This window comes from Protopterus annectens, chromosome 1.part2, assembly GCF_019279795.1.
Source record: "Protopterus annectens isolate FY-2018-M chromosome 1.part2, PAN1.0, whole genome shotgun sequence".
NCBI lineage: Eukaryota > Metazoa > Chordata > Ceratodontiformes > Protopteridae > Protopterus > Protopterus annectens.
In genome coordinates, this window is record NC_056727.1 from 652,525,440 (window position 1) to 652,545,980 (window position 20,541).

General features: G+C 42.4%; 1 protein-coding gene across 2 annotated transcripts in view; it reads right to left on the bottom strand.

The window, feature by feature from the left end:
* Positions 1-20,541, bottom strand: part of KIF26B (kinesin family member 26B) — a 1,779,156-nt gene that overhangs the window by 871,744 nt on the left and 886,871 nt on the right. The window contains exon 1 of one of the 2 annotated variants that reach the window (XM_044058116.1): positions 10,755-11,266. The exons of the other annotated variant lie outside the window; for it this stretch is intronic. Within the exon in view, the coding sequence (XP_043914051.1) occupies positions 10,755-10,771 (17 nt within the window). The 5' untranslated portion in view covers positions 10,772-11,266. Of the gene's footprint in view, positions 1-10,754; positions 11,267-20,541 lie in introns of those variants that run through there. 2 annotated transcript variants of the gene reach the window in all.

The window sequence follows — 20,541 nt, forward strand, 5'->3', positions numbered from 1 at the left end:
ACCCCTTGTGGAGGTAAGGGAATGGTCTCTGCTTCCTAAGCAGGGTCAGGGCTGCTCAGAAGGCACACCCCTTGTGAAGGTAAGGGAATGGTCTCTGCTTCCTGAGCAGGGTCAGGGCTGCTCAGAAGGCACGCACCTTGTGGAGGTAAGGGAATGGTCTCTGCTTCCTGAGCAGGGTCAGGGATGCTCAGAAGGCACGCCCCTTGTGGAGGTAAGGGAATTGTCTCTGCTTCCTGAGCAGGGTCAGGGCTGCTCACAAGACACACCCCTTGTGGAGGTAAGGGAATGGTCTCTGCTTCCTGAGCAGGGTCAGGGCTGCTCACAAGGCATGCCCCTTGTGGAGGTAAGGGAATGGTCTCTGCTTCCTGAGCAGGGTCAGGGCTGCTCAGAAGGCCCACCCCTTGTGGAGGTAAGGGAATGGTCTCTGCTTCCTGAGCAGGGTCAGGGCTGCTCACAAGGCAAACCCCTTGTGGAGGTAAGGGAATGGTCTCTGCTTCCTGAGCAGGGTCAGGGCTGCTCACAAGGCACGCCCCTTGTGGAGGTAAGGGAATGGTCTCTGCTTCCTGAGCAGGGTCAGGGCTGCTCACAAGGCATGCCCCTTGTGGAGGTAAGGGAATGGTCTCTGCTTCCTGAGCAGGGTCAGGGCTGCTCACAAGGCACGCCCCTTGTGGAGGTAAGGGAATAGTGTCTGCTTCCTGAGCAGGGTCAGGGCTGCTCACAAGTCACGCCCCTTGTGGAGGTAAGGGAATGGTCTCTGCTTCCTGAGCAGGGTCAGGGTGCTCACAAGGCACGCCCCTTGTGGAGGTAAGGGAATGGTCTCTGCTTCCTGAGCAGGGTCAGGGCTGCTCACAAGGCACGCCCCTTGTGGAGGTAAGGGAATGGTCTCTGCTTCCTGAGCAGGATCAGGGCTGCTCACAAGGCACGCCCCTTGTGGAGGTAAGGGAATGGTCTCTGCTTCCTGAGCAGGGTCAGGGCTGCTCACAAGGCACGCCCCTTGTGGAGGTAAGGGAATGGTCTCTGCTTCCTGAGCAGGGTCAGGGCTGCTCAGAAGGCACACCCCTTGTGGAGGTAAAGGAATGGTCTCTGCTTCCTGAGCAGGGTCAGGGCTGCTCACAAGGCACGCCCTTGTGGAGGTAAGGGAATGGTCTCTGCTTCCTGAGCAGGGTCAGGGCTGCTCACAAGACACACCCCTTGTGGAGGTAAGGGAATGGTCTCTGCTTCCTGAGCAGGGTCAGGGCTGCTCACAAGGCACGCCCCTTGTGGAGGTAAGGGAATGGTCTCTGCTTCCTGAGCAGGGTCAGGGCTGCTCAGAAGGCACGCCCCTTGTGGAGGTAAGGGAATGGTCTCTGCTTCCTGAGCAGGGTCAGGGCTGCTTAGAAGGCACGCCCCTTGTGGAGGTAAGAGAATGGTCTCTGCTTCCTGAGCAGGGTCAGGGCTGCTCAGAAGGCACGCCCCTTGTGGAGGTAAGGGAATGGTCTCTGCTTCCTGAGCAGTGTTAGGGCTGTTCACAAGGCACGCCCCTTGTGGATGTAAGGGAATGTTCTCTGCTTCCTGAGCAGGGTCAGGGCTGCTCAGAAGGCACGCCCCTTGTGGAGGTAAGGGAATGGTCTCTGCTTCCTGAGCAGGGTCAGGGCTGCTCAGTAGGCACACCCCTTGTGGAGGTAAGGGAATGGTCTCTGCTTCCTGAGCAGGGTCAGGGCTGCTCACAAGGCACGCCCCTTGTGGAGGTAAGGGAATGGTCTCTGCTTCCTGAGCAGGGTCAGGGCTGCTCACAAGGCACACCCCTTGTGGAGGTAAGGGAATGGTCTCTGCTTCCTGAGCAGGGTCAAGGCTGCTCACAAGGCACGCCCCTTGTGGAGGTAAGGGAATGGTCTCTGCTTCCTGAGCATGGTCAGGGCTGCTCAAAAGGCACACCCCTTGTGGAGGTAAGGGAATGGTCTCTGCTTCCTGAGCCGGGTCAGGGCTGCTCAGAAGGCATGTCCCTTGTGGAGGTAAGGGAATGTTCTCTGCTTCCTGAGCAGGATCAGGGCTGCTCACAAGGCACACCCCTTGTGGAGGTAAGGGAATGGTCTCTGCTTCCTGAGCAGGGTCAGGGCTGCTCACAAGGCACGCCCCTTGTGGAGGTAAGGGAATGGTCTCTGCTTCCTGAGCAGGGTCAGGGCTGCTCACAAGGCATGCCCCTTGTGGAGGTAAGGGAATGGTCTCTGCTTCCTGAGCAGGGTCAGGGCTGCTCACAAGGCACGCCCCTTGTGGAGGTAAGGGAATGGTCTCTGCTTCCTGAGCAGGGTCAGGGCTGCTCACAAGGCACGCCCCTTGTGGAGGTAAGGGAATTGTCTCTGCTTCCTGAGCAGGGTCAGGGCTGCTCACAAGGCACGCCCCTTGTGGAGGTAAGGGAATGGTCTCTACTTCCTGAGCAGGGTCAGGGCTGCTCACAAGGCACGCCCCTTGTGGAGGTAAGGGAATGGTCTCTGCTTCCTGAGCAGGATCAGGGCTGCTCACAAGGCACACCCCTTGTGGAGGTAAGGGAATGGTCTCTGCTTCCTGAGCAGGGTCAGGGCTGCTCAGAAGTCACGCCCCTTGTGGACGTAAGGGAATGGTCTCTGCAATCATCTCATTATCTTCTCCGGTGGTTTGCCAAGTACATGTGGGGAATAGGGTGCAACAAGAAAAAGCCAAACCACCCCCACTGGTTGCCTCAATTATGATCTCTCGTGGCTACATCTCACCCTGCTGATGAAGAAAGAATAGGTCCATTGCTTGAGAAGGGTTAATGATCAGCAGACAGTGGGAGCAAAAACAGTGTAGATAAAAACAAAAATGTGCCAGGAGCCAGAGTGAGGCAAAAGTATAATTAAGGATTTGCAATAAAAGAACAAGCACTTTCCTCTACAGAGCATTTCATCAGGTTTTTATTACCCTGCCAAAATAGGTGCTATATAAAACATTTGTCATGTGAGAAGTTTAAAATAGTGTAAAAGACATTTAATGTAAACACACTCATATACATAAGCATTAAAGAAAAATCAGTGTCTCATATTCACACAAGATTCGAATGCTACCATTGCAGCTGGTTTACACGATAAACTATTCTCATTAGTTGTTGTTGTTTGTCTTTCGGCTTTTCCCGGTTAGGGGTCACCACAGCGGAACTCCGGTCTGCTAATGATTGGCAGTTGTTTTTTACGGTATCGAATTGCCAGCCCAATGCCCAACCTTCAATGAAGGCACGCCCATTCAACGCATGTCTTTCAAACGCCCACTCGACCGTGGGGAGGACATGCAGACTCCACACAGAAGGCACTCCCAACCCAAGACAAGAATCGAACGGGAGAACTTCTTGCTGTGAGGCAACAACGCTACCGCTGCACCACCGCGGCATCATAAACTATTCTCATTAGTAAACTATCCTCATTAGTAATTTGTGAAATGTTCTTGGATCAAGTGACCCAGTGAAATCACTCGATCTCATCTAATTCAAAAGTGAATTAAAGGAACATCTGATCAATGAATACAAGTATAAATGATTTAGAGACGCTGGCTAAATTCTTATGTTCAACTCACTCTGTAAAGCTTAAAAAAGCAACAAAACACACCTTGAAAATTCCACAGCACAGGACAATCCATATTCATTGTTAAAATGTTAAGCACTTTTGTCCCTTACTGCTGGGACTTCATCAGAACATACTAATTGATCCAAACATAAATTCATTTGTCTCTCTGCTACAAAAAGTTCGAGTCTGGGAAAAGAATTTGCCAGTTAGAAGTGACATGGCTGTGGCTACAGAAAGTATGTGTTTGGTTTACCCATTTCTATGTTAGAAATTTGCATAGGCAGATATAGACTGCTACTTTACGTACAAGCCCAATGTAGGTGTGCATATAAGTTCAACAACTTGGATGTACCTACTAACAACATGAAATGTGCCTTTGAGCCCAACAACCTAGGTGTGGCTACTAACATGACATGGATGTGCTGATGAGCCCAACAACCTAGGTGTGACTACTAATACATGTGGATGTGCCTATGAGCTCTAATCAGCTGTGCCCACACAACAAACACAACTGTGCCCACATAATCAAAAAATATGCCAATGCACCCAATGTGGGTATTCAGGCATGCCAGAAGCAGCTCATAGGTGCACTTACAAGCCTCATAGGTTCATACATTATTACTAGGCTAACAACCCCTAGGGTCATTACAAGCCTAGCTGTGCACTCCAAACCATTTGGATCATGAGTATCATGGGCATCTATATGGGGGGGGGGCACTAAGGATTTGTAGAGGCTTTGAACATTAGCCTTGACTTCTGAGAAGTAGATGCCAAACATGAGCGGCCAAGTACAGAGCCCCGGAGTACTTTGCTGGTGACCGATCTCTTAGAGGAGATGGTCTCAATGATCCGGACTTCTCAGGACCTGTCTGTAAGCGAGCTGGTAATCCATCAAATTAATGTTAGGATTTATACCTAACTCAGACAGCTGAGGATCTATTTAAAGAAGTCTACCGGGTTACCTCCAATAGAGCTTGGGATGTTTGCACTGTAACTTCCAATGGGTGGAGCCCAAGTTTGTTTTGCTAGAATGAAATTATGTCCTCACACTTCAAACAAATGCTAATATCACTTGAGCCATAGGGGTTATTAAAGAGTATAAATGGCAAACTCTTCAGCAGAAACTATTTTTATAGTGGTAACATTATTTTGGTTCCGGGTCTTATTTTATAAATCACAGTAAACACACTATTAAGTTTGTAATATAGCGTAAACAACTTGTAATATCTCGGCAACCATCCAGGCTGCACACATACTATCAGTAGCATTTGTCTCATCCAACTGAGAGCTTCCATATGAGGTTAAGCAGTTCTGTCGGTGCTACTTGGTTGTTGAAATATTTAGAAAAACATGAAAATACTATATAAAAAACTATTAAAATATAAATACAGTTTTGTTTGTCATTATGTAAGCTCTGAGAGGAAATATTTTAAAACATTATGCATATCACAGTTTTGCTGTGATTTATGCTAATATGAACAAGCAATATTTGACTCCTAGAGGCGTCAGTGGGATGTGACTGCAGAAACACCTGGAGATGCCACTCAACTGTAATGACTTTCCCTTAACAAAGCCAAATTTGGATGGGTCTAATATCTGTAGGGTGACAATGTTATTGTTTATAATTTCCATGATAATTTGTTCATGGTTTTGCATATTAGGCTTCTTAGACTAATGGGTCTGTAGTTCTCTGGGTCAGTTGATGGTTGCTCTTGTGGAGGGGGAATGACTGTTGTGGTCCTCCATTCACTTGGAATGTAGCCTGTTTCAAGGCTTTATTTTAAGACTGCCTCAAGTGGTTCTAATAGGTTGTGTTTAGTCTGTTCAGGAAGTAACCAGGATGTTGTTGGAACCCATGGAGGTGGTGTACTTGGGTTTAGCGAGTGCTACAAGCAATCTGATGGCTGCTAATAGTCAGGGGTAGTATGTTGGAGGGGGGTTTACCTGGTGGAACTGGGAAGGAGATGGGGATGAAGTTCATGCTGAATTTATCAGCCAGTAGATATGCTTGATCAGTGAGGGTGGTACTGTTCACCACTATTTCAGCACACTGCTGAGTGCTACCTTTAAGGCTCTGGACATAGCTGACAAAGGTCTTGAGGTTCTACTTAGCCAGTGAGGGTATCCTGACCTCATAGTTGGCCTTGTTGGATTTAATTAGACCTCTTAGTTTCTTTTGTTTAGTTGTATAAGAGAGAACTTGTCTTTAAGGGAGTTGCTCTTCCTGATTTTGGCCATAAGTTTTCATCTTTTATTATTTACACCGTTCAGGTTAGAATTCCATCAGTGGGGTTTGTTTTTATTGTTTCTTTTGGGTTTACTTCTGGTAAGAACAACAGCCTGTATGCAGCCATTCACATGTTTGTACAGGGACTCTTTGTATAATTTTGCATAGGTAGCTGTGATCTCAGGGTTAAAAGGAGCCTTAAATTTTCACAAACCATCACATAATACACTGTAGTGTGCCTTAGAATAGTTCCTAAGTGCTACTGGTTTTGCTGTTTTTTTTCAGGTTGATTTCTACTTCAAAGCAGACAGCTTTGTGATTCACCCTTACTAGTGAGGAAGTGACACAGGGAGAGGGTGCAATGCTCTCCCATATTGGTGAGTACCAGATCCATTATGTTTGGTTGAAGCCTGCACTTTCTTTTCCATGGTGTAAGTGTTAATAAAGTCCAGGAAGCGTTGTGCCCATGAGTTTGAGTCAGTGCATGCTTCCCAGTCTAGAAGGGTAGTTAAAGTCATCCATGAATAGAGTGCTTGATTGGATGTGATTGCCTGTATTAGGTTTAGGTAAGAGTTGTGAGGCTCTAGAGATATAGATAGTGCCTTTTAGCTAGCCATGATATGATGAGGGACCTTATCTATGGTGACATGCACATGGATGACCTCCATGGTATTATTCTGCTTAACCAATCTAGAGGTATGTTTGTTGTTAGCATAGATCAAGACACCTCCACCTTTGGCCCCAGTCTGTGCTGTTGTTAGTCTAAGTGGGTGGAAGGCCCTTTAGCCTTGCGCTGCCAGACTACTTTCTACAAATTTAAACCAAGTCTTGATCGTAGCACAGATGTCTACATTCTACAGAGTGAGGAGGGATTGAAGGGTGTGGAGTTTTTTTGTTTAGGCTACTAGCATTAAGCAGTAAAACCTTAAGGTTGCTTGGAGACTTGTTCATTATGTTGGTACTTTTGGCTTTTTGGCATTACCTAAAAAAAGACCCTAAAGGGTGAATAAAGTTTTAGTCAATATCTGAAAGCCTAGATGGGACAGGTGTAGCCCATCCTTAGCAAGGCAATGTGGTCTGCTCACCATGGCCTCCCTTGCTGACAGATATTGGATCCCCTGGGAGATCATCCTTGGTGAAGGTAGAATGCTGCTCAAAGCAAGGCTCATACCTATCTGTGACACATGCTCCAAGAGATCCATTATATTACTTTTCATATAGTCCAGTGAGGTGCATCTCAGGTCATTACACCCACATGAAACATGCGAATGGACTATGACAGAACCATATTGGTACCTGAGGTGCAGTAACCTGACTGCGTGCATGATATTGCTGATCCTGCCTCCAGACAAGCAACTTACTGTTATCACCCACTTGTCTAACCTGGTGAGTGGGGCATCTGTGTGTCACAAAATGGAGCTCCCAATGACAAGAGTATCATGTAAAGTATATGCTTGAATTATGGGCTTTGCTTTTGGGGACCAGTGGGTGTAGCCTTTTCTGAGATGTTTGGTGTTGCTTTTGGTGTGTGTTTTTGTGATTACTGAGAAGCACAGTTGCCATTATGTGGCTTTGGGGGTATTTAAGTTTTGGGAAGGAGCCGGTGCATATTTGCAAGCTCAGTAGGATGGGCTCCAACATGAATGCGCTGAAGAGTCATATGGATGACCCCACAAAACAAATAAATGTTTGCCACAAGTACAGCATAGATGTGCATACTGGCATAATGTGGATTTACCTATAGGCTCAACAACTTGGGTGTCCATACTAACACAACTTGAATTTATCTATTAGCTCAATAACATAGGTGTGCATACTAGCACAATGTGGATTTAACTATTATCTCAACAATATGGGTGCACGTACTAGCACAACTTGGATTTATTTATTAGCTCAACAACATGGGTGTGCATATTAACTCAACAAAATGGGTGTACATAGTAGCACAACATGGATTTAACTATTATCTCAACAACATGGGTGTGCATACTAGCACAACGTGGATTTACCTATTAGCTCAACAACATGGATGTGCATACTAGCACAACGTGGATTTACTTATTAGCTCAACAACATGGGTGTGCATATTAACTCAACAAAATGGGTGTACATACTAGCACAACATGGATTTAACTATTATCTCAACAACATGGATGTGCATACTAGCACAACGTGGATTTACCTATAGGCTCAACAACTTGGGTGTGTGTACTAGCATGTGGGACATGTATAGGAGCACAACAGGAATGGAGCAACTAGCACAACATAGCTATGCATATGAAAACAATATCAATATGCTCACAAACCCAATAAAGGTGTGCCACAAGTTCAGTTTGTATATCTAGTCAATTTGAAGGTAGGCAACCTACAACCATAGTGTAGATGAACCTGCAAGGTCAACACTGATGTGAACATAAATACACAACAGGTGTAAAGATAAGTGCAGTGTAGATTCACACATACCACTGTAACTTCAAACTATATTGGCTGTTCCTAAAATTTAATACAGGTGAGAGCACACTATGTTTTGTTAATAATGGATCAAAGTTTCACTCAGATGGGAAAAAAATAAACAGACTTGAAGCTTCAAAAAGTTAAAAAAGTGCTTCCATGAGGTGGGGGGGGGGGGTCATCCCCACAACCCTTTAATTAAATATATCACTCTTTGGCCACACAACCATGAAAAAAAAATGAAAAGCCAAAAAGCACTGGATCATTGCTGGGGCACAAACAGAAATGACTCCAGCAGTGAGTCCATATAGAGCGCCATCTACCAAACTGTCATGGACGTAAGTGCACATCAAGAAGCCGAACCTTCGTTCATTTTTCACACGCTCAACAAAAGGGGTGTCATGTATAGGTACGCATACGACCCTATTATAAATATACATACAGTGATAGGTCAGGAAGACAAGAGTAATAAAAACATAATCACAGGGTGCATGCTATTTTAGAGATAAAAGATTGCTCCCAACTGCAGATACGAAACATCTGGGACCAAATGAAACAGTGAGAAAAAAAAGATTCCTTAGTTTGTGTGGAAACAAATAGGTGGCCTGAGTAGTAGCTTAAAAAAAGTAAAGATACTAAAAATACAGAAAACAAAGTCTGGCTAGAATATGTGCATGATGAAATAACAGCAACATATCCTCAGTGCTAGTTTCATTGTGTGTTTCCCCTCTCTCTAATCTGTTCCAGCAAATGAGTGCAGAATTTAATAAATGTAATAAATATAACATGGTAAATACTGAGAAGCATAAAAAACATCTCTGAAAAGGTGATTAAGAAACACTTCTCACACAACTATTTGCAACTTTCACTACCATTTATGCCTCAGATATTGAAGTTGGAATCATAGTAGTTTCAGCCCCTTATTTGCCTTATTTATGCTGCCTGTAATTTTTTTCTGTATTGCTACATTCCTCAAGCTGTTTTACATATATGAGGAAAAGTTCTGGGTAAATTAAAAAGTATCCTTAAGAAAGTTATTATCCACAGTGCTTTTATACATTAGTTTCAATAAGTTACATTTTTGGCTTCAGTGCTGGTTACCCTACATGCAGTAGAAGGTTAGCAGTATGCACTTCCTGGGAATTGAAGACTATTAAAGAAGGAAGAGAAAATTCATTTAACAAGTGTGACACAATCAGCAAATAGCATCTGTTTTTTCATGAATCAATAATTGTCCTGCCATTATGGCACATTAGTATGTTTCATCTTTGAAAATGCATAACTCATTGTTCCATTAGGATGAAACAAAAAACCTTCAGCACTGAGAGTATAAAAGAGGGTGTTCCTTATAGATGGAAAAAAAAAAACATGATCTATGGATGTAGGTGACATTCTCAGGCCCCTAGGGTTATCACTTTCACTTGTTACAGAAAGTTTGCAAAATCATTTTGCAAACCGTCAAAATGTCTGAAAGGTTCTTTTTCTGATTATCAACAGATATCACAGAGGGAAAAAAAAAAACTGCAGTGGTGGTGCTGCGGTAGCGTTGTTGCCTCACAGTAAGACGTTGTCCTGTTCGATTCTCAGCTAGAGTGTCTTCTGTGTGGAGACATGCGTGAATGGGCGTACCTTGGTTGAAGGTTGTACGTCAGGGCTGGCAACTCGGCACGTAAAAATCTACTGCCAATCATTAGCGGACTGGAGTTCCGCTGTGGCGACCCCTAACCGGGAAAAGCCGAAAGACACAACAACAACAACAGATATCACAGATGCCAAGAAAGAGAATGCTATTTGCCCAGCTTGGACATACTAGCCTGTTGGTCTAATTCTGCTCCAACATGCAAAGATGACAGAATGAAAGTGTACAGTCACAAGCTCTATTCCAAAAGTGACCTCAACATATTCTCTGAGCATACCAAGACTTGTCTGTTACTGATGTGTGATGTCAACAAGTGTTTAAAACATGCTCATGTAATGCCACAAATAATTTGTTATAATCTTGAAAGCTAAATAATACTCAAGTAATAACACCAACAGTCTGAATCCCCTTCACATCTCTTCAGTAAATAAGGCACAATTTACTAGAAAATCTCCTAGAACAACAAATTCTTATCTCACTGGATACAGAAATTAGATTTTTTTTAAATCTTTTTAGTTCTGGTGTTGCATTGTCTACTTTTCAAGTACTGCAGTTAAAAAGCAGAGTTGTGTATGAAATAAAGAGCCTTTGAAGTTGCCCTATCATTTAAACGTTTTTGGAGTCACTGTGCCTAAACACATCACTCCAAGTATGAGTAAATGTGGCTCTCCTGTAGGCTAATCTTGGTATAACATCACAGGCAAAATCATGGAAATACAGCTACTTCTGTTCCTAGTGTGTTACTTACAAAATAAAAGAGAAGCGCAGCTCCTAAATCAAGTGTCTTACTTGCATGCCTTCCCATGGGTCATAGTTGGAAGCAGAAAATCTGCATGCATGAAATCTTTCAGTACAGAACAAGTTTAACAGAACAGTAAGTACTTACGGTGTTGTGCAGTCCATCACTCATAATGGCAAGCCCAAATCATCTACAGAACAATATTACTCAGATGAAGTCCAGTATATGTAACAGGAAGTTTAATTTCGGGTTATCATGCGCATCTGACTTCACCACAAAGTGCAAAAGTAAATCTGAAATCCACACATCTGTAAATTCCAGCAGCCACAACACAAAAGACTCCAGACTGTTTATTTATGTCTAACGCCCCAAGAAAAAAAACTGTCGGGCTACTGTAGGGCGTTAGCAGTATCACTCTCTCACAGGCACCTGCTCTCGAATTTCTCATCTGCAACGGTCAAACATGCACACAGCAACTTGCCAGTGCAACAGTCGTCATTATGTACTTTTCTAAGAAGGGAATCTTGTGTATTTGTGTCTCTGCATGTGTGCCTCTCTCTCTCTCTCTCTCTCCTTCATCTGTCTCTCTGAGTTCCTGTTGGATGACAGTGATTATCTCCACGTTTTAGTATTTTTGCTTAACACAATCACCGTTCAGCTCAATTTCTAGTCTAGCTGCAGAAGAAGCAGACTGTTGTCTGTTTGGAAGCACAAGTTAAGAAGTGAAAACCACATGAATTAATGAGCATATTTTCTGCTTGGCAAGCCCTCTGAGACATGTGCTTAGCCATTAGACATCTTAAAGCCATCCACTGGATCCACTATATGACACAGATCTAGCTGCTTCCAGGCACAAAGATGAGTTCATAAAATACATGCGATATTCAGAGCTCTGAATTCAGAGGAGCAACTCACTACCTTCATACAGTTTATTTGCTGCAAATGCCCTAAACTCTGCTCTTAATTCCCTGCCAGACATGCTGCCAGCCCTGCAAACCACCAAACACTATGATGTAGAAACTTAAGAACACACCCATTCTCCTTTCTGAAAGCCGGTATCCAAGATTTTTCTGACCTGCCCAGTAACCAGGTTCATCTTCTGGGAAAGAACTAAATCATTTTCTTAACATATCAGTCAGATGCAATTGATTTTAGCTGTAAAGGATACCTCTGACAGGTCTTGAAGCAATTTTTCTAGCAGCCTAATAAGAACGTGAAAAAAATCAGCCCAACCAATAAATTGTTATTGAATAGACAAGGCGTCTACCTTGTGGTATCTTCCTAATTTTACTGTCTGTCCAACTTGGGGGGGGGGGGGGGGGGCTTTCTGCAGCAGAGGGTTCTTCCACTATACAGCTGGTATGTACTGTAACTGAAAGCAAGTTCAAAAAGCCCCCTGTAGGTCGTAATTCACTTTAGCAAGTGCTGCCTAACAGACCACTTTGCCAGTGCAAAAAAATAAAAGTCATCTTAGTGCCTTGTGCAACAGCTATTCACTGAAAGAGTTGGTACACATTATGGCAAGAATATGCATTTTGCAGCTTTATAAAACTCCACCTCTGCAGGAGACACTGACACTTATCTACCGAGATGGCAGTTTAGAATTCCAGCAGTAAATGTATTTCTTGGTCTATGAGCTCTTTAAACGTGCAGATCTTAATCAATTGCTTACAATCTGAACTTTCCTTTAACTCAGTGGGCAGAAACATAAGCTGTATAGTCTTCTGATTAGCCACTGGAGACACAGAAATGAAGAGACACAGAATGAAAAAAGATGGCTACGACAGACAGACAGACAGACAGCTTGAATGAGATGGGGAACAGAAAAGAACAGGCATTTTATGGCTCAGGACTGGGTCACATTTATTGCGATGCTGTGAGGGATGTCGCAGCCTTCTGCAATGAATTTCCCAGGCCATGCCTCTCAATTCACTGCATCTGCTGCATTTATAAATTGTTTATGAACAACCACTCTAGACTGCTGAACAGTTACTGTCAAGTCATTTAACTTTACTTGTAGTGGTAGCTGTCCCTGTTTTTCACCCTTTCATTTTTTTAAATGAGTGTATCAGCTGCATGTGCTGTGAGGGCTCTTTTAAGACAAATCACTTTCTTCACAGATGCAGTAATATCAGATTCAGGACTCTGTGGTTTTTGTATCAATGTGCAGTCAGAACGCAACATGAAAAATAAAAGAGTACAACAGCTGTGCCTTCTGCCTCTTCAGTATATTATGTAACCTCTGACCTCCAAGAATGTCACTTCCTCGCTTTTCTTGCCTTTCTGTTGGAGGTACTGATTTATGCAGTTACTTTATGCATCAACTGTCAGCATGGGACACTGACTCTAGGATGTTACATATTTGTAGCATATGTTTTTTATTTATTTGCTGTTAGAATCTGGCTGTACCATCTTCTCAGTGGTCTCCCAGGACATCACTGCAAAGACAGCACCCAGTAATATTACTGCCTTTTCAGTGTATCTCCGGAGTCTAAAGAGGCCTGCACACTGCCTCAGCTGGAGTACTCTGCATGTGCTGAACATGTCTGGGCCTCCGAACACCTCTGTCATCCACATCAAATCATGTGAGAACAGTGCTGCCTGTCCATTTTGCCAGCTTTCATTAGAACAGACGAGGTATATTTTCTCTCTCGCTCTCTCTCTCTCTCTCTCTCTCTCTCATTTTCTTAACGGGCCTCACGAGTCTGGGAAAGAGTCAAGACTGGTGTTTTCAACTGCTTATAAGCTTAGTTATAATACCTTTTTTTTAAATTATGTTCAAGCCACCCCCACCCCCAGAAAAAAGCTAATGTATTTCTTCCTAGATTCAGTTAGTGGGCAAACCATTGGACGATGTTTACTGAGGTACTGAATATTCCCTGTCAACAATTTAATTCCTGTGCATTAAAGAATCATCCATGTTCAGTCAGGAGTAAGGGTGATATCAGAAAATACCACTGTTCTTTCACCATATAACACGCTGATAAAATAAAATAAGTCTAAACACAAAAGCAACGAAAATACTTGTTCCTTTCACATAACAGAAAGCCACCCATTTAATTTAATTTAAATGAATTAATGCATTTACTGGGTAATCAAACTGGCTCATTTCTCACCCTTTTGGCCTTAACCAAGCTAAAGAAAAGGGTAAATATGTAAATATATATATATATATATATATATATATATATATATATATATATAGAATAGATATATAGATATTTGTATATCAGTATTTATATCTGTATCTAGATAGATAGATATATGTATTGCTATCTATATAGATACATATAAATATGGGTCCACTTCTAAATCTCGAAAGCTCATAATCTCGAATTTCAAACGACTGAGTCCAAAATCTCGAAAATTCAAAATACTGAAAACTCAAAATACTAAATCTCATAATATCGAAAACATACAGAACACCAACACTTACTATACTCCAGCACAAGTACATACAAAAACAAATAAAAGACAAACCATATCAGTCTACTCCAACTAGAACCAGGGAACCAGGGGGGCAAGCCCCCTACACCCCCCTGCTACTTAATATATCAACTCTGAGATGGCACTTAACTACACTAAGATGAGTTATGTTGTAGTATAGCAAATTAAAAGGGAACATGACTAAGGTGACAACAGGCAGTCATGAAGCACATAATGGTATGTTTGCCATTTTCTTCTGTGGACTGCAATCTTGGAGTTGATATATTTAAGTAGCAGGGAGTGTGGGAGGTGCAGGGGCGCTTGCCCCCCTGCTTATAGTTGGAGAAGAATAATATGTTTCTGTATGTAATTATGCTGGAGTATAGTAAGTGTTGGTGTGCTGTATTTTTTTCGATATTATGAGATTCAGTATTTTGAACTTTCAAGACTTTGGACTCAGTCTTTTGAAATTCGAGATTTTGAGCTTTCCAGATTTAGAAGTGGACCCATAGATATACATATACATATATATATATGTGTGTGTGTGTATATATATATATATATATATATATATATATATATATACACACACACACATGTAAAATTATATACACATATATTCTTGTGAACAATTTAGTGTAAACAAATAAACCAGCATATTTTAGGGATGTGGGCAGAAAGATAGATGCCCAGAGAAAAACCAATACAGGCATGGGGAAAAAGTACAGTTGTGTTAGGAGCTTTTCATAAATGTAAAGGTGCAGGTATATCGACTGCTGCAGTGCTGACTCTTGGGATTACTGCCAGCAGAATCTGCCACTGTCGTTTTGCACTTGCATTGCTTCTTTTCATTATACTGTGAAAGTTTCCTCTGCAATTTATTATTTATTATTTTGTACTTGTTTAAAGTTTAAATTTTCAAAATGCTGTAAGGGCAGCTGTTCTGCACAGAAATGCATTGTATTTAGTATTTCTTAGCTAGTATTAGGCACAGTTTTGTGGTTCCTTAACACTTGGGTTCCAAACATTAAGTGGATCAAAATCTCCACTGTTGTGGCAGGAGATCATCTGATTTCACCTATCTGAGCTGGGAATTGTTGGTGGAAAGCTCATTGTGTGCTTACCTGATCGGCCTTAGGGCATCGTCAGGGTAAAACTTGTTTTTTTCGAATCGCATATAAACCTTGCATTTCCACAAAGCTGCTGTTTGGACAGCAGCGGTTACTGGTGCCTTGTATATACACAATCATCGGAACTTGAAATTTCCCTATAAAATCCACCTTGGAACTTTACCTCAGTTTCACATTACTCACATGGTAACTTGTTTGCATGGAGAGCAGTTTGTACACCTTTAGTTAGGACTATTGAGATCTACCTCACCGTATTATAGCAAACAGGACTGTCACTGCTCAGAGATCATCTGGTTTGGGCACTGGGCTGCATCACTGGTTAGGTTAGCTGCACATTATACCAACTAGGCACCCTTACCTTGGCTGGTTACAAACACCCTCCACTCTTATTCCTTGCAAGTACACATTATGACTTGCAACCATGGATGGGCACTTTACTGCTATCTCTGCATTCAGTTTGGTGGACATGGGAATCTGAGGCAATGTAGCAATTGCCTTATGTTAATTGTCTGACAACCACTTATTTCTTGAACAGACAAATACAGTATGTGACAGATGTAGTTACACATTGACACTGGAGACTAGACTCTCACATACAGACACAAAAGGCTGCAAGCAGGTAGTCAGTGACTCACACATCATTCACCGCACCAACAAAAGACCACACACATAAACAAATACATGCAGAGGTGCTCACATGTAACTTACTCAAACCTCATAGCCTTCTCAGGCACAGTGCTCAGAAACTCCACATGCACACAAACAAGACAATTTCCATCATAACACATAAAGCCACATCTCATTGTGTCTGAAATAACAACCAAGCCCATAAGGCAAAACATTGCATAACCCAATATTCTGGTCATAGGACACTCCATTGAGAAACACACAGATGTCCGTCTTACCAGGCTGGACATGGAGAAGGTTTACAGTTAGTTGCCTGTCAGGGGCCATGATCCACCAGATCACTGACCCCTAAGTACCAGTAGGACTGAGTCATAGTCCATGTGGGTGTAAATGACCTGAGATATACCTCCTTGGACTATATGGAGAGAGACATGATTGAGCTATCAGAATATGTATCACATGCAGGTAATCCTAGCTTTGAGCAACATTCTACCATCTCCAAGGATGATGCCACAATACCAGCATAAAATGATCGACTTTAACAACTGCCTTAGCAACTGGTGTCATTCCAAAGGCGTCCAATACTTGTCAGCCTGGGAGTAAGGGGGTATGTTCAAAACAGAGCAAAAAGTCCCTCATTAGTCTAAACAAGTGAATCAGTGAACTAGTTAAGTCTCTAAAAGCAGACTTTGAGGTAAAAGTAGTCTCCAAAGCTAAGGATAACCATAACACATTTTTCAGTTAAGTCAGCAGTCTTAAGGGAATCACCCAACAATGTGTGGAATTAGTTGTAGATGGCATCATCTATGCTCAGCCAGAAGATATATGACATCTGCTGGCCAACAAACTCACCTCAAATTTCACCTCCAGTTATCCCCCAAGAAATACCCCTCACCACTTCACCAGCAATTATCACCAAAGAACAGGTTATCTCTATGATCTCTAAAGCTAAAAGCATGGCTTCAATGAGGCCTGATGATACACCAGGTTGCCTCTTAAAAAGCTTAAATAAGGACTTATCAGGCCCATTAGGATCTCTGTTTAACCGCAGCCTTTGGATTGGCTTTGTCCTGATAGAGTGGAAGACAGCAACAGACATTCCTCTGCATAAAGAAGGACCATCTACTGACTCATGAAATTACAGACTCTTAAGTTTGACTAGTGCTATATATAAGGCCATGGAAAGAATAATTATGGACCTGATAAATAATTGCATAGGAAGCCTCCAAACACAGGACCCAACCCAGTGTGGCTTTGTCAAGGGCATGTCATGCCTACTGAATCTAGTGGATTTCTTTGAGAAAGTTACCAAGCCCATGGATGAGGATTAAACAGTACATACAGTAAAACTCTCAGTTAACCAGAACTCTCAATCAACCAGAAAAAAAAGATGAAGAAATACAGTACTATTTTCATGTGTTGCACTTTCTGCATCCCCCGCAGAAACATACCTTACATTTTTAGAGTTTAAGAGTTTTAAAAAAGAAGATAGGAATAAATTCCCTCTCTCCCCAACCTACAAACAAGTCAAACCAAACAAATAGTATAGGGTACATTATTAATAAGCCTATTTTAATAGTAACTCTCAAGCAACCAGAAACTACAGTTATCCAGCATCTACCAATCCACATGGGTGCCGGTTAACCGAGAGTTTACTGTACTGCCTACCTTGACCTAACCAAGGCATTTGACACACTTTCCCATGCAGGTATTATAAATAAACTCACAAAACTGAGCATAAATCCCTATGTCACCAGATGAATAACCGGTCGGCTCATGGACAGGACACACATGGTTAATATGTGTGAATCCACATCCAGCAAGAGGCCAGTTACTAGTGGCGTGCCACAGGGCTCAGTACTGGCACCTATCCTGTTCCGAATATATCTCTCTGAATTCAAATGGAGTTGATGTGGAAGGTCTCGGAATGACAAAGTTTCATGATGACTGCAATTTAGGGCAATCAATGAATCCCCTAATGATGTAGATATTCTTCAGGAGGGTATAGATCAAATAAATGATTGGTGCCAGAACCACAGCCTAAAACTAAATATGAAAAAATGCATTATCATACCCTTTGGGAAGTCAAATACCCCTGCAAAGTACAACAACAATAGCATAACTGTAAGAGTAGACTCAGAGGTGAGAGATCTAGGTACACAGATAGACAGTAGCCTAAACTTTGACTGACATGTGCCGACAGTGGTGAGGATGTCCTTCTAGATAGCACAAATTATAAGTAAAGGTACGGCAACCAAATCCAAGGAAATGATAGTCTTGCTGTACTCAGCCCTCATTAGACCAATAATTGAGTGCAATGCACCATTTGCCATGTACTTGATTAAGCATTTACAGCAGCTGGAGAGACCTCAGAAGTTCCTCACAAAGAAAATAGAGTGTGTAAGCAACATACCCAATGCAGATGGACTAAAGCCCTATCCCTTTACTCTGCCTCCTACTGACTATTAAATAGTGACCTATGCCTGACCTACAAGGCACTAACAAATACAGCCGTGATGGAACTGCTACACATCTGCACATCAAACAGCACAAGTGTCATCTGATCTAGGGATTTAAACTTAGTCAGTAACTCAAACAAAACATGCCCGAGAGACAGACATGTGTCTCAGAAATTACCCCTTCTTTGGTACAGGCTTCCTATTCACATTAAGCAGAGCTCTTCCCTGGCCCTCTTCAAATGCAGTTTGGATCAATGGATGGGGAATTGCAAATTCACACCTGGGATAGTCCCTATGTCCTTTACAGATAGGGGCAATATGCAAGATACTGAAGGCAGAGGCACAAACCCATGCCATTCTCTTGCCCTAGGGGCCATATACTGGGTAAAATCAGGTTATATTGGTTAGGCTTGTAAGAGCTCTTAAGATGTTAGCCTAGTAATCTCCTATGAAGAAGCCTGACAGACATCTCAATTTTCAGAGTTCTGACCAGGTGGCCACAGATATTGGCTGTCCATGGGTATAAAGGGATGTTGGCTTGTGCCATCTTCTGATTGTTCTTACCATGGCAAAAGGAATTCAGCACAAGGGTGACAGGGTGTAAAAATATCTTGGAGGAACCAGCCAACAGGTGTTATGGGGGGTCTATATTAAATTCTCAAAGGCCAACAATGTTGAATCTGATATTGTCGACACGAGAATAGTGAAACTGCAGAACATTGAACAAGTAAATGGAATTCTCTGTAAGGGGTCTCGGAGTTGGTATATTTAAGTAGCAGTGGGTATGGGGGGTGCAAGGGGGCTTGCCCCCCTACCTACACCATTTAGTTTTTTTTGTTGTTGTTTTTATTTTTTTTTTTTGAACATTCGATGTTTTAACAGTTCGATCATTAAAGGTCGACCTTTAGTGATTCGAACTGTTAAATATTCGATGTTCTAATATAGACCTATTATGGAACCCCCAAAACTGCTCTTCCAGGTTCCTGCTAAACCTTGAGGAGTGGAGACGTCTGATCTATGGGTTACAGAGGGATGGTGGCAAAAAGGGGACTAACCAGTCCAACCCATGTATAACAGGAGAAACAAAGGGGATGGTGGGAGTGAATTGATACTGAACATCTATAATTATGCTAAAATAACTTTATAATTTTTTTTGCAATATTCACTGATATAGTCTGATTTTTAGGAACACTCCCAAAGATTACGTACCAAAGGGTGGCATGCCCTGGGAAGAAGCAGGGGACAACAGACCCAGAGAAAGGCCATGGCAAAGCATGCCTTATCCCTGGAAGTAATGCACAAGTTGTAACATTTTGAAAAAGCATGCAGAGAAGACCAAGTTGCTACTTCCAGTACAGACTGAGGAAGGTGTTGGTAGCTTCTGTAGCTCATACACAATGGGCCTGGAAATGGCCTGAAACTGTTTTGCAATGAAAAGAACAAAAATAAAAATCAGATGCAATGTGCTACCCATTTTGATATGGTCTGTTTGTTAAAAGGTTTACCCTTTCTGCCCTTACCAAAAGAAATGAATTGATTTCCTATAATGCTTTGTTCTGTCCAATTAAAATCTCAGTTATTTGAATACATCTACTGAGTACAGGATTCTTTCAGCCTTATTCTGAGGTGATGGAAAAATTTAGTGAGATAGACAGCTTGAGGAACAATTCTTTCACAAAATTAGGCATAAAGAAAGAAAATTAGGCATGAAGAAAGAATTAGTTCTTAGGGTGATTCCGACCATCATAAAGGTAAGAAAAGGATAGCTTCACTTGAGGGTCTGTAAGTCCAGAATGATTGGTGCTATCAACAATGCAGTTTTCCAGGACAAAAGATTGAAAAGACAGAGGCAGCTGGCACAGAAGGAGGCAACATGAGCTTTTCAAAGAAACAATTCAGGTCCCATGGTCGAGTATTTTTTTTTTATGGCGATCTCAGATGCAACATCCATATGAGAAATTACTCACCTAGCGACTGGAATGGAGTGATAGTTCCAGTATCAGACACACTGAGATGGCCAATACATGTACCTTCAGGTGAGACACATGAAAAGAGTATATAGATGAATGACAGAGGTGAAAGACATTGACAACTGGACAAAACATGAGTCCTGGTCACTGCTAAAGCACCAAATGGAGAACCTTTTCCACTTACTAAGGTAAAATTTCTTTGTATTAGGTTTTCCGGAATCTGTTAAGATATGTAACACATCCTCTGAAAATGTGCCTGAAGGAGGATGCAGGCTAAATCATCCATGTGGTGAGCTTTAGTGTTGTCAAGGCTGGCAAACAA